The sequence below is a fragment of the Polyodon spathula genome, chromosome 43 (genome assembly GCF_017654505.1).
Source record: "Polyodon spathula isolate WHYD16114869_AA chromosome 43, ASM1765450v1, whole genome shotgun sequence".
NCBI lineage: Eukaryota > Metazoa > Chordata > Actinopteri > Acipenseriformes > Polyodontidae > Polyodon > Polyodon spathula.
The window spans coordinates 280,828-296,959 of record NC_054576.1 but is presented as its reverse complement, the minus strand read 5'-3'; the positions used below and the strand labels follow the sequence as shown (position 1 = coordinate 296,959).

General features: G+C 45.4%; 1 protein-coding gene across 1 annotated transcript in view; it reads left to right on the top strand.

The window, feature by feature from the left end:
* Positions 1-15,916, top strand: part of LOC121305474 — a 23,684-nt gene extending 7,768 nt beyond the window's left edge. Inside the window, exon 3 of the mRNA XM_041237115.1 lies at positions 15,605-15,916. Coding sequence (XP_041093049.1) covers positions 15,605-15,916 — 312 coding nt within the window. The remainder of the gene's footprint in view (positions 1-15,604) is intronic.
* Positions 15,917-16,132: the final 216 nt, after the last annotated feature.

Genomic DNA, 16,132 nt, shown 5'->3' with positions numbered 1-16,132 from the left:
ACAGCACATCACTGATCCATTACACTGCAATCACACACTGAACCAACAGCACATCACTGATCCATTACACTGCAATCACACACTGAACCAACAGCACATCACTGATCCATTACACTGCAATCACACACTGAACCAACACCACATCACTGATCCATTACACTGCAATCACACACTGAACCAAACACACACATCACTGATCCATTACACTGCAATCACACACTGAACCAACAGCACATCACTGATCCATTACACTGCAATCACACACTGAACCAACACCACATCACTGATCCATTACACTGCAATCACACACTGAACCAACAGCACATCACTGATCCATTACACTGCAATCACACACTGAACCAACACCACATCACTGATCCATTACACTGCAATCACACACTGAACCAACACCACATCACTGATCCATTACACTGCAATCACACACTGAACCAACACTGCACATCACTGATCCATTACACTGCAATCACACACTGAACCAACACCACATCACTGATCCATTACACTGCAATCACACACTGAACCACTGAACCAGCACATCACTGATCCATTACACTGCAATCACACACTGAACCAACACCACATCACTGATCCATTACACTGCAATCACACACTGAACCAACAGCACATCACTGATCCATTACACTGCAATCACACACTGAACCAACACCACATCACTGATCCATTACACTGCAATCACACACTGAACCAACAGCACATCACTGATCCATTACACTGCAATCACACACTGAACCAACACCACATCACTGATCCATTACACTGCAATCACACACTGAACCAACAGCACATCACTGATCCATTACACTGCAATCACACACTGAACCAACACCACATCACTGATCCATTACACTGCAATCACACACTGAACCAACACCACATCACTGATCCATTACACTGCAATCACACACTGAACCAACACCACATCACTGATCCATTACACTGCAATCACACACTGAACCAACAGCACATCACTGATCCATTACACTGCAATCACACACTGAACCAACACCACATCACTGATCCATTACACTGAACCAAGCACACACTGATCCATTACACTGCAATCACACACTGAACCAACAGCACATCACTGATCCATTACACTGCAATCACACACTGAACCAACAGCACATCACTGATCCATTACACACAATCACACACTCACACACTGATCCATTACACTGCAATCACACACTGAACCAACACCACATCACTGATCCATTACACTGCAATCACACACTGAACCAACACCACATCACTGATCCATTACACTGCAATCACACACTGAACCAACACCACATCACTGATCCATTACACTGCAATCACACACTGAACCAACAGCACATCACTGATCCATTACACTGCAATCACACACTGAACCAACAGCACATCACTGATCCATTACACTGCAATCACACACTGAACCAACACCACATCACTGATCCATTACACTTCAATCACACACTGAACCAACACATCACTGATCCATTACATCAATCACACTGAACCAAACCACACACTGATCCATTACACTGCAATCACACACTGAACCAACACCACATCACTGATCCATTACACTGCAATCACACACTGAACCAACACCACATCACTGATCCATTACACTGCAATCACACACTGAACCAACAGCACATCACTGATCCATTACACTGCAATCACACACTGAACCAACACCACATCACTGATCCATTACACTGCAATCACACACTGAACCAACACCACATCACTGATCCATTACACTGCAATCACACACTGAACCAACAGCACATCACTGATCCATTACACTGCAATCACACACTGAACCAACACCACATCACTGATCCATTACACTTCAATCACACACTGAACCAATCACATCACTGATCCATTACACCAATCACACACTGAACCAACAGCACATCACTGATCCATTACACTGCAATCACACACTGAACCAACACCACATCACTGATCCATTACACTGCAATCACACACTGAACCAACACCACATCACTGATCCATTACACTGCAATCACACACTGAACCAACACCACATCACTGATCCATTACACTGCAATCACACACTGAACCAACACCACATCACTGATCCATTACACTGCAATCACACACTGAACCAACACCACATCACTGATCCATTACACTGCAATCACACACTGAACCAACAGCACATCACTGATCCATTACACTGCAATCACACACTGAACCAACACCACATCACTGATCCATTACACTGCAATCACACACTGAACCAACAGCACATCACTGATCCATTACACTGCAATCACACACTGAACCCACACACATCACACATACACTGATCACATTACACTTCAATCACACACTGAACCAACACCACATCACTGATCCATTACACTGCAATCACACACTGAACCAACAGCACATCACTGATCCATTACACTGCAATCACACACTGAACCAACACCACATCACTGATCCATTACACACTCACAATCACACACTGATCCATTACACTGCAATCACACTGAACCAACACCACATCACTGATCCATTACACTGCAATCACACACTGAACCAACAGCACATCACTGATCCATTACACTGCAATCACACACTGAACCAACACCACATCACTGATCCATTACACTGCAATCACACACTGAACCAACACCACATCACTGATCCATTACACTGCAATCACACACTGAACCAACACCACATCACTGATCCATTACACTGCAATCACACACTGAACCAACAGCACATCACTGATCCATTACACTGCAATCACACACTGAACCAACAGCACATCACTGATCCATTACACTGCAATCACACACTGAACCAACACCACATCACTGATCCATTACACTGCAATCACACACTGAACCAACAGCACATCACTGATCCATTACACTGCAATCACACACTGAACCAACACCACATCACTGATCCATTACACTGCAATCACACACTGAACCAACAGCACATCACTGATCCATTACACTGCAATCACACACTGAACCAACACCACATCACTGATCCATTACACTGCAATCACACACTGAACCAACACCACATCACTGATCCATTACACTGCAATCACACACTGAACCAACAGCACATCACTGATCCATTACACTGCAATCACACACTGAACCAACAGCACATCACTGATCCATTACACTGCAATCACACACTGAACCAACACCACATCACTGATCCATTACACTGCAATCACACACTGAACCAACAGCACATCACTGATCCATTACACTGCAATCACACACTGAACCAACACCACATCACTGATCCATTACACTGCAATCACACACTGAACCAACAGCACATCACTGATCCATTACACCAATCACACACTACACTGATCCATTACACTGCAATCACACACTGAACCAACAGCACATCACTGATCCATTACACTGATCACACTGAACCAACACCACATCACTGATCCATTACACTGCAATCACACACTGAACCAACACCACATCACTGATCCATTACACTGCAATCACACACTGAACCAACACCACATCACTGATCCATTACACTGCAATCACACACTGAACCAACAGCACATCACTGATCCATTACACTGCAATCACACACTGAACCAACACCACATCACTGATCCATTACACTTCAATCACACACTGAACCACACAGCACATCACTGATCCATTACACTGCAATCACACACTGAACCAACAGCACATCACTGATCCATTACACTGCAATCACACACTGAACCAACAGCACATCACTGATCCATTACACTGCAATCAATCACACACTGAACCACACACTGCACATCACTGATCCATTACACTGCAATCACACACTGAACCAACACCACATCACTGATCCATTACACTGCAATCACACACTGAACCAACAGCACATCACTGATCCATTACACTGCAATCACACACTGAACCAACACCACATCACTGATCCATTACACTGCAATCACACACTGAACCAACACACACATCACTGATCCATTACACTGCAATCACACACTGAACCAACACCACATCACTGATCCATTACACTGCAATCACACACTGAACCAACAGCACATCACTGATCCATTACACTGCAATCACACACTGAACCAACACCACATCACTGATCCATTACACTGCAATCACACACTGAACCAACACACATCACTGATCCATTACATCACACACTGATCACACATCTGATCAATCACACACTGAACCAACAGCACATCACTGATCCATTACACTGCAATCACACACACTGAACCAACACTGCAATCACACACTGAACCAACAGCACATCACTGATCCATTACACTGCAATCACACACTGAACCAACACCACATCACTGATCCATTACACTGCAATCACACACTGAACCAACACCACACTGATCCAATCACACACTGAACCAACACCACATCACACTACACTGCAATCACACACTGAACCAACACCAACTGATCCATTACACTGCAATCACACTGAACCAACACCACATCACTGATCCATTACACTGCAATCACACACTGAACCAACACCACATCACTGATCCATTACACTGCAATCACACACTGAACCAACACCACATCACTGATCCATTACACTGCAATCACACACTGAACCAACACCACATCACTGATCCATTACACTGCAATCACACACTGAACCAACACCACATCACTGATCCATTACACTGCAATCACACACTGAACCAACACCACATCACTGATCCATTACACTGCAATCACACACTGAACCAACAGCACATCACTGATCCATTACACTGCAATCACACACTGAACCAACACCACATCACTGATCCATTACACAATCACACACTGAACCAACAGCACATCACATCCACACACTGAATCACACACTGAACCAACACATCACTGATCCATTACACTGCAATCACACACTGAACCAACAGCACATCACTGATCCATTACACTGCAATCACACACTGAACCAACACCACATCACTGATCCATTACACTGCAATCACACACTGAACCAACACCACATCACTGATCCATTACACTGCAATCACACACTGAACCAACACCACATCACTGATCCATTACACTGCAATCACACACTGAACCAACACCACATCACTGATCCATTACACTGCAATCACACACTGAACCAACACCACATCACTGATCCATTACACTGCAATCACACACTGAACCAACACCACATCACTGATCCATTACACTGCAATCACACACTGAACCAACACCACATCACTGATCCATTACACTGCAATCACACACTGAACCAACAGCACATCACTGATCCATTACACTGCAATCACACACTGAACCAACACCACATCACTGATCCATTACACTGCAATCACACACTGAACCAACACCACATCACTGATCCATTACACTGCAATCACACACTGAACCAACACCACATCACTGATCCATTACACTGCAATCACACACTGAACCAACACCACATCACTGATCCATTACACTGCAATCACACACTGAACCAACACCACATCACTGATCCATTACACTGCAATCACACACTGAACCAACACCACATCACTGATCCATTACACTGCAATCACACACTGAACCAACACCACATCACTGATCCATTACACTGCAATCACACACTGAACCAACACCACATCACTGATCCATTACACTGCAATCACACACTGAACCAACACCACATCACTGATCCATTACACTTCAATCACACACTGAACCAACAGCACATCACTGATCCATTACACTGCAATCACACACTGAACCAACAGCACATCACTGATCCATTACACTGCAATCACACACTGAACCAACACCACATCACTGATCCATTACACTGCAATCACACACTGAACCAACACCACATCACTGATCCATTACACTGCAATCACACACTGAACCAACAGCACATCACTGATCCATTACACTGCAATCACACACTGAACCAACAGCACATCACTGATCCATTACACTGCAATCACACACTGAACCAACAGCACATCACTGATCCATTACACTGCAATCACATCACACACTGATCCATTACACTGCAATCACACACTGAACCAACAGCACATCACTGATCCATTACACTGCAATCACACACTGAACCAACAGCACATCACTGATCCATTACACTGCAATCACACACTGAACCAACACCACATCACTGATCCATTACACTGCAATCACACACTGAACCAACAGCACATCACTGATCCATTACACTGCAATCACACACTGAACCAACAGCACATCACTGATCCATTACACTGCAATCACACACTGAACCAACACCACATCACTGATCCATTACACTGCAATCACACACTGAACCAACACCACATCACTGATCCATTACACTGCAATCACACACTGAACCAACAGCACATCACTGATCCATTACACTGCAATCACACACTGAACCAACACCACATCACTGATCCATTACACTGCAATCACACACTGAACCAACACCACATCACTGATCCATTACACTGCAATCACACACTGAACCAACACCACATCACTGATCCATTACACTGCAATCACACACTGAACCAACAGCACATCACTGATCCATTACACTGATCCAATCACACACTGAACCAACACCACATCACTGATCCATTACACTGCAATCACACACTGAACCAACACCACATCACTGATCCATTACACTGCAATCACACACTGAACCAACACCACATCACTGATCCATTACATCAATCACACTGAACCAACAGCACATCACTGATCCATTACACTGCAATCACACACTGAACCAACAGCACATCACTGATCCATTACACTGCAATCACACACTGAACCAACACCACATCACTGATCCATTACACTGCAATCACACACTGAACCAACAGCACATCACTGATCCATTACACTGCAATCACACACTGAACCAACACCACATCACTGATCCATTACACTGCAATCACACACTGAACCAACATCCACATCACTGATCCATTACACTGCAATCACACACTGAACCAACACCACATCACTGATCCATTACACTGCAATCACACACTGAACCAACACCACATCACTGATCCATTACACTGCAATCACACACTGAACCAACCACATCACTGATCCATTACACTGCAATCACACACTGAACCAACACCACATCACTGATCCATTACACTGCAATCACACACTGAACCAACACCACATCACTGATCCATTACACTGCAATCACACACTGAACCAACACCACATCACTGATCCATTACACTGCAATCACACACTGAACCAACACCACATCACTGATCCATTACACTGCAATCACACACTGAACCAACACCACATCACTGATCCATTACACTGCAATCACACACTGAACCAACAGCACATCACTGATCCATTACACTGCAATCACACACTGAACCAACAGCACATCACTGATCCATTACACTGCAATCACACACTGAACCAACAGCACATCACTGATCCATTACACTGCAATCACACACTGAACCAACACCACATCACTGATCCATTACACTGCAATCACACACTGAACCAACACCACATCACTGATCCATTACACTGCAATCACACACTGAACCAACACCACATCACTGATCCATTACACTGCAATCACACACTGAACCAACACCACATCACTGATCCATTACACTGCAATCACACACTGAACCAACAGCACATCACTGATCCATTACACTGCAATCACACACTGAACCAACAGCACATCACATCACTGATCCATTACACTGCAATCACACACTGAACCAACAGCACATCACTGATCCATTACACTGCAATCACACACTGAACCAACAGCACATCACTGATCCATTACACTGCAATCACACACTGAACCAACAGCACATCACTGATCCATTACACTGCAATCACACACTGAACCAACACCACATCACTGATCCATTACACTGCAATCACACACTGAACCAACACCACATCACTGATCCATTACACTGCAATCACACACTGAACCAACACACATCACTGATCCATTACACTGCAATCACACACTGAACCAACAGCACATCACTGATCCATTACACTGAACCAATCACACACTGATCCATTACACTGCAATCACACACTGAACCAACACCACATCACTGATCCATTACACTGCAATCACACACTGAACCAACAGCACATCACTGATCCATTACACTGCAATCACACACTGAACCAACAGCACATCACTGATCCATTACACTGCAATCACACACTGAACCAACAGCACATCACTGATCCATTACACTGCAATCACACACTGAACCAACACCACATCACTGATCCATTACACTGCAATCACACACTGAACCAACACCACATCACTGATCCATTACACTGCAATCACACACTGAACCAACACCACATCACTGATCCATTACACTGCAATCACACACTGAACCAACACCACATCACTGATCCATTACACTGCAATCACACACTGAACCAACACCACATCACTGATCCATTACACTGCAATCACACACAATCACACACTGATCCATTACACCACACACTGAACCAACACCACATCACTGATCCATTACACTGCAATCACACACTGAACCAACAGCACATCACTGATCCATTACACTGCAATCACACACTGAACCAACACCACATCACTGATCCATTACACTGCAATCACACACTGAACCAACAGCACATCACTGATCCATTACACTGCAATCACACACTGAACCAACAGCACATCACTGATCCATTACACTGCAATCACACACTGAACCAACAGCACATCACTGATCCATTACACTGCAATCACACACTGAACCAACAGCACATCACTGATCCATTACACTGCAATCACACACTGAACCAACAGCACATCACTGATCCATTACACTGCAATCACACACTGAACCAACACCACATCACTGATCCATTACACTGCAATCACACACTGAACCAACAGCACATCACTGATCCATTACACTGCAATCACACACTGAACCAACAGCACATCACTGATCCATTACACTGCAATCACACACTGAACCAACACCACATCACTGATCCATTACACTGCAATCACACACTGAACCAACATCATCACTGATCCACACACTGCAATCACACACTGAACCACATCACTGATCCATTACACTGCAATCACACACTGAACCAACAGCACATCACTGATCCATTACACTGCAATCACACACTGAACCAACAGCACATCACTGATCCATTACACTGCAATCACACACTGAACCAACACCACATCACTGATCCATTACACTGCAATCACACACTGAACCAACAGCACTGATCCATACACTGATCCATGAACCAACAGCACATCACTGACACTCACACACTGAACCAACACCACATCACTGATCCATTACACAATCACACACTGAACCAACACACTGCACATCACTGATCCATTACACTGCAATCACACACTGAACCAACATCACTGATCCATTACACTGCAATCACACACTGAACCAACACATCACTGATCCATTACACTGCAATCACACACTGAACCAACAGCACATCACTGATCCATTACACTGCAATCACACACTGAACCAACAGCACATCACTGATCCATTACACTGCAATCACACACTGAACCAACACCACATCACTGATCCATTACACTGCAATCACACACACATGCAATACACTTCAATCACACACTGAACACATGTCACTGCAATCACACACTGAACCAACACCACATCACTGATCCATTACACTGCAATCACACACTCACACACTGAACCAACAGCACATCACTGATCCATTACACTGCAATCACACACTGAACCAACAGCACATCAGCAATCACACACTGAACCAACAGTGATGTCACTGTCCATTACACTGCAATCACACACTGAACCAACAGCACATCACTGATCCATTACACTGCAATCACACACTGAACCAACAGCACATCACTGATCCATTACACAGCAATCACACATCACACAACATTACACACCACATCACTGATCCATACACTGCAATGAACCAACAACACATCACTGACAGCAATCCCACACTGAACCAACACCACATCAGTGTGATATGATGTACACTGCAGCACTGTCACTGATCCATTACATCAGTGATGTATGATGAACCAGGATACAGTGTGCAATCATGTCAGCATGTCAGTGCAAAAAAAATTGTATCCATCAGCAGTGAACAATCAGTCAGTGTGTGATGAGTTGTCCACGCTGTCAGTGTCATGATGTCAGCAGTCACTGTGTATGATGTCCAGCAATACTGATCCAGTCAGTGTGCAATGTCAGCAGTGTCAGTGATGCACTGTCAATGTGTATGATGTCTGCAGTGTCAGTGTGTATGATGTCAGCAACAGTGTGTATGATGTCAGTGTGTATGATGTCAGCAGTGCCAGTGTGTATGATGTCAGCACTGATCAGTGTCTTTGTGTATGATGTCAGCACTGTCAGTGTGTATGATGTCAGCAATGAACCAGTGTCAGTGTGTATGATGTCACTTCAGTGCCAGTGAACCATGATGTCAGCACTGTCATTACAGTCAATGTGTATGATGTCAACAGCACATCACTGATCAGTGTGTATGATGTCAGCAGTGCCACTGGTCCATTACACTGTGTATGATGTCAGCAGAATCACTGATCCATTACACTGTCACACACTGTCAGTGTGTATGATGTCAGCAGTGTCAGTGTGTATGATGTCACTGCATTGTCAGTATGATGTCAGCAGTCAATGTGTATGATGTCAGCAGTGTCAGTGTCAGTGTGTATGATGTCAGCAGTGAACCCAGTGTGTATGATGTCAATCACACACTGAACCAACTCATCATGTCAGCAGTCAATGAACCAAAACCACATCACTGATCCACTACACTGTATGATGTCAGCAGTCCATTAGTGTCAGTGTGTATGATGAACAGCACATCACTGATCCAGTGTCAGTGTCAGTGTGTATGATGTCAGCAGTGAACCAGTGTGTATGATGTCTACACTGCAATCACACACTGTCAGCACCAGTCACTGTCCAGTACGTATGATGTCAGCAGTGAACCAGTGTGTATGATGTCACACTCAGTGTCAGTGTCAGTGTGTATGATGTCAGCAGTCAGTGTGTATGATGTCACTGTCACTGTCAGCAGTCACATGTGTATCCATTACACAGCAATCACACACTGAACAGTGTCACATGTGTCCATACATCAACCACACAGCAGTGTCAGTGTGTATGATGTCAGCACTGAACCAACAGTGTCAGTGTGTATGATGTCAGCACTGTCAGTGTCAGTGTGTATGATGTCAGCAGTGAACCAGTGTGTATGATGTCAGTCACACTGAACCAACAGCACATGATGTCAGCAGTGTCAGTGTCACACTGAATGATGTCAGCAGTGTGTATGATGTCAGCAGTCAGTGTGTATGATGATCATTACACTGTCAGTGTGTATGATGTCAGCAGTCAGTGTGTATGATGTCAGCAGTCAGTGTGTATGATGTCACATCACAGTCCATGTGTATGATGTCAGCAGAACCAGTGTCAGTCATGATGTTAGCAGTCAGTGTGTATGATGTCAGCAGTCAGTGTGTATGATGTCAGCAGTCACACAGTGTCAGTGTGTATGATGTCAGCAGTCAGTGTGTATGATGTCAGCAGTGCCAGTGTCAGTGTGTATCAACCACATCAACCAGTGAATGTACACCAATCACACTGTGAGGCAGCTCCAACATCCTTGTCCAATTACAACTGCAATCACAAGCGTGCAACACCATCTTCAGATTCCATTGTACTACTGTCAACAAGCAGTGACACACCACATCACGGGGGGGGGGGGGGAGCCCATGTCACTGGGTTGCAATCACACCCTGAACCAACAGCACATCACTGATCCATTACACTGCAATCACAAACTGAACCAACAGCACATCACTGATGTCAGCAGTGTGTGTATGAGGTCAGCAGTCAGTGTGTATGATGTCATCAGTCAGTGTGTATGAGTCAGCAGTGCCAGTGTCAGTGTGTATGATGTCAGCAGTCAGTGTGTATGATGTCAGCAGTCATGATGTCAGCAGTGCCAGTGTCAGTGTGTATGATGTCAGCAGTGTCAGTGTCAGTGTGTATGATGTCAGCAGTCAGTCATCAGTGTCATGATGTCAGCAGTCAGTGTGTATGATGTCAGCACTGTCAGTGTCAGTGTGTCCATGATGTCATGTCAGTGTCATGATGTCAGCAGTGTCAGTGTGTATGATGTCAGCAGTGTCAGTGTCAGTGTGTATGATGTCAGCAGTGAACCAGTGTGCATGTCAGCATCAGTGTCATTGATGTCACACATGTCAGCAGTCAGTGTGTATGATGTCAGTCAGTGTCAGTGTGTACACATGAACCAACAGCAGTCAGTGTGTATGATATCAGCAGTCAGTGTGTATGATGTCAGCAGTCAGTGTGTATGATGTCAGCAGTGTCATTGTCAATGTGTATGATGTGTCAGTGTGTATGATGTCAGCAGTGTCAGTGTCAGTGTGTATGATCCAGCAGTCAGCATGTGTCAGCAGTGTCAGTGTGTATGATGTCAGTGCATGTCAGCAGTGATCCATTGTGTGTATGATGTCAGCAGTCAGTGTGCATGTGTCAGCAGTCAGTGTGTATGATGTCAGCAGTCAGTGTGTATGATGTCAGCAGTCAGTGTCCATGATGTCAGCAGTCAGTGTGTATGATGTCAGCAGTGCAATGTCAGTGTGTATGATGTCAGTGCAGTCAGTGTGTATGATGTCAGCAGTCATGATGTCAGTGTCAGTGTGTATGATGTCAGCAGTGCAGTGTCAGTGTGTATGATGTCAGCAGTGTCAGTGTCAGTGTGTATGATGTCAGCAGTCAGTGTGTATGATGTCAGCAGATGTCAGCTGTCAGTGCGTATGATGTCAGTCAGTGTCAGTGTGTATGATGTCAGCAGTGTCAGTGTGTATGATGTCATCACCAGCATCTAGATCCACTATGTGACGTTAGTTTGACGTTGAACCACACCACATCACTTAAGACTTACCTGTAATCAGCAGTGTCAGTGTCAGTGTGTATGATATCAGCAGTGTCAGTGTGTATGATGTCAGCATTCAGTGTGTATGATGTCAGCAGTGCCAATGTCAGTTTGTATAATGTCAGCAGTGTCAGTGTCAGTGTGTCAGCATTCATTGTTTACTAGTCAGCAGGGTGCCCTTGCTCACATGTATACTCAGGCTTGTCAGTTCAGTTCGTCCACATGTCACGTCATGTCCATGTGTATGACATGTCAGCTACGTCAGTGTCATTGTTCACAATCCGCGTTCAGTCTGTCAGCTACACAGTCAGTGTGTATGGTCTCAGCAGTGTCGTCGTCACAGTGTAACATTTCACACATACTACAGTCGTCAAGTTCAGCAGTCATACTGTACGTTCGTCATGTGTCAGTGCACATGTACTTACAGCAGTGTCAGTGTGAAAAACAGAAGCACCATTTTGTCTGATGTCGGAGCAGTCGTTGTGTATATGTCATCAGTGCCCGTGTCAAAGGTAATAATGTTCGAGCAGTCCGTGTGTATGATGTCACATCAGTGGTACTAATGATGGTAGCTGTGCCAGTATCCATGTCAGGAGGGTCAGCAGTCGTCACGTGTATATATCACAGTCATGTGTACATGTACAGCAGTCGTGTCGTCACCGATGTTTAGCAGTGGGGGCCAGTGTTCCATGTGTATGATGTCAGCAGTCGTCACGTGTATGATACAGATTCAGTCAGCACGATTCTAACATTCGGTGTGGTAATGAGTGAGCAGTGCCATGTCAGTGTGTATGATGTCGACAGTGTCACTGGGTAGTGTGTATCATGTCCAGCAGTCATAAACATGACCTCAGCAGTCAGTCGTGTCATGTCACCAGTGTCACTACAACGAACTCACGGGCAACAGTTCAGTGTGTATGATGTCAGCAGTCAGTGTCATGATGTCAGCAGTGCAAGTCTCAGTGTGTCGATCAGTGCACACAGTCACTGTATGCAGGTCACATGTCCAGGGTCAGTTTGTACTGAACGTCTCTGTCACGTATGATGTCAGCACAGTCAGGGTATATGTTATCAGTGCCAGTGTCACAGTGTATTAATATCAGCGTCAGTCACGAATAGATGATGTCAGCAGTGCCAGTGTCAGTGTGTATGATGTCAGCATGATGTCAGCAGTCAGTGTGTATGATGTCAGCAGTGTCAGTGTGTATGATGTCAGCAGTCAGTGTGTATGATGTCAGCAGTCAGTGTGTATGATGTGTCAGTGTGTATGATGTCAGCATGATGTCAGTGTGTGTATGATGTCAGCAGTCAGTGTGTATGATGTCAGCAGTGTCAGTGTCAGTGTGTATGATGTCAGCAGTCAGTGTGTATGATGTCAGCAGTCAGTGTCATGATGTGTCATGATGTCAGTGCAGTGTCAGTGTGTATGATGTCAGCAGTCAGTGTGTATGATGTCAGCAGTGCCAGTGTCAGTGTGTATGATGTCAGCAGTCAGTGTGTATGATGTCAGCAGTCAGTGTGTATGATGTCAGCAGTCAGTGTGTATGATGTCAGCAGTGTCAGTGTCAGTGTGTATGATGTCAGCAGTCAGTGTGTATGATGTCAGCAGTCAGTGTGTATGATGTCAGCAGTGTCAGTGTGTATGATGTCAGCAGTCAGTGTGTATGATGTCAGCAGTCAGTGTGTATGATGTCAGCAGTCAGTGTGTATGATGTCAGCAGTCAGTGTGTATGATGTCAGCAGTGCCAGTGTCAGTGTGTATGATGTCAGCAGTCAGTGTGTATGATGTCAGCAGTGCCAGTGTCAGTGTGTATGATGTCAGCAGTCAGTGTGTATGATGTCAGCAGTGCCAGTGTCAGTGTGTATGATGTCAGCAGTGTCAGTGTCAGTGTGTATGATGTCAGCAGTCAGTGTGTATGATGTGTCAGTGTCAGCAGTGTCAGTGTCAGTGTGTATGTGTCATGTCAGTGTGTATGATGTCAGCAGTGTCAGTGTCAGTGTGTATGATGTCAGCAGTCAGTGTGTATGATGTCAGCAGTCAGTGTGTATGATGTCAGCAGTGCCAGTGTCAGTGTGTATGATGTTAGCAGTGCCAGTGTCAGTGTGTATGATATGAGCAGTCAGCGTGTATGATGTCAGCAGTCAGTGTGTATGATGTCAGCAGTGCCAGTGTCAGTGTGTATGATGTCAGCAGTGTCAGTGTCAGTGTGTATGATGTCAGCAGTCAGTGTGTATGATGTCAGCAGTCAGTGTGTATGATGTCAGCAGTGTCAGTGTGTATGATGTCAGCAGTGCCAGTGTCCGTGGTTCTCAGTGTGGCTGCAGTGTGTGCGGTTCTCCCTCGGCACTCCGAATAATCATTAGTTTCTGTTCCAGGGGTGTCGGAACCCCCCCCCCTTCAAAACCAGAACGTTCCTGAGCCCCCCCGCTGTCTGCACCATCTCAATGTGTAGGTCCTCCAGCACTTCCTGTTCCCCCACTTCCTGCAGACGAACTTCCTTTTCCTGGTGATGCACTTCCTGTTCCTCCATGTCTTGTTGATGCACTTCCTGTGGCTCCACTTCCACTTCCTGTTCATGGTGATGCACTTCCACTTCCCGTTCCTCCACTTTCTCTTCCTGGTGACACACTTCCTGCTCCTCCACTTCCACTTCCTGTTCCTGTGGCACCGCCTCTTCTGTCCAGTTAATCTCCGAGTTGGTCGAGTGCTCGATTTGCACCTCCTCTCCTGCCTCTCCAGACTGTCCCTGCTCTCCTCCCCCTGACCCAGGCTGGTTCTGACCCAGTTCACCTCAGGGCTCCAGTACGATCTGGATCTCGATGTTCTGGGCTGTGGGGCTCCCCGTCAGTATCGGGGTGTCTGGTGTACGGAGGCGGGGGTGCCCCAGTATTATTATCGTTACTCACCCCTCCCCCTCCCCCTCGCCCTCCAACGCTTCCCAGAAGAACTAGCCTCCCTGCACGCTTGGCCCCCGATCTGC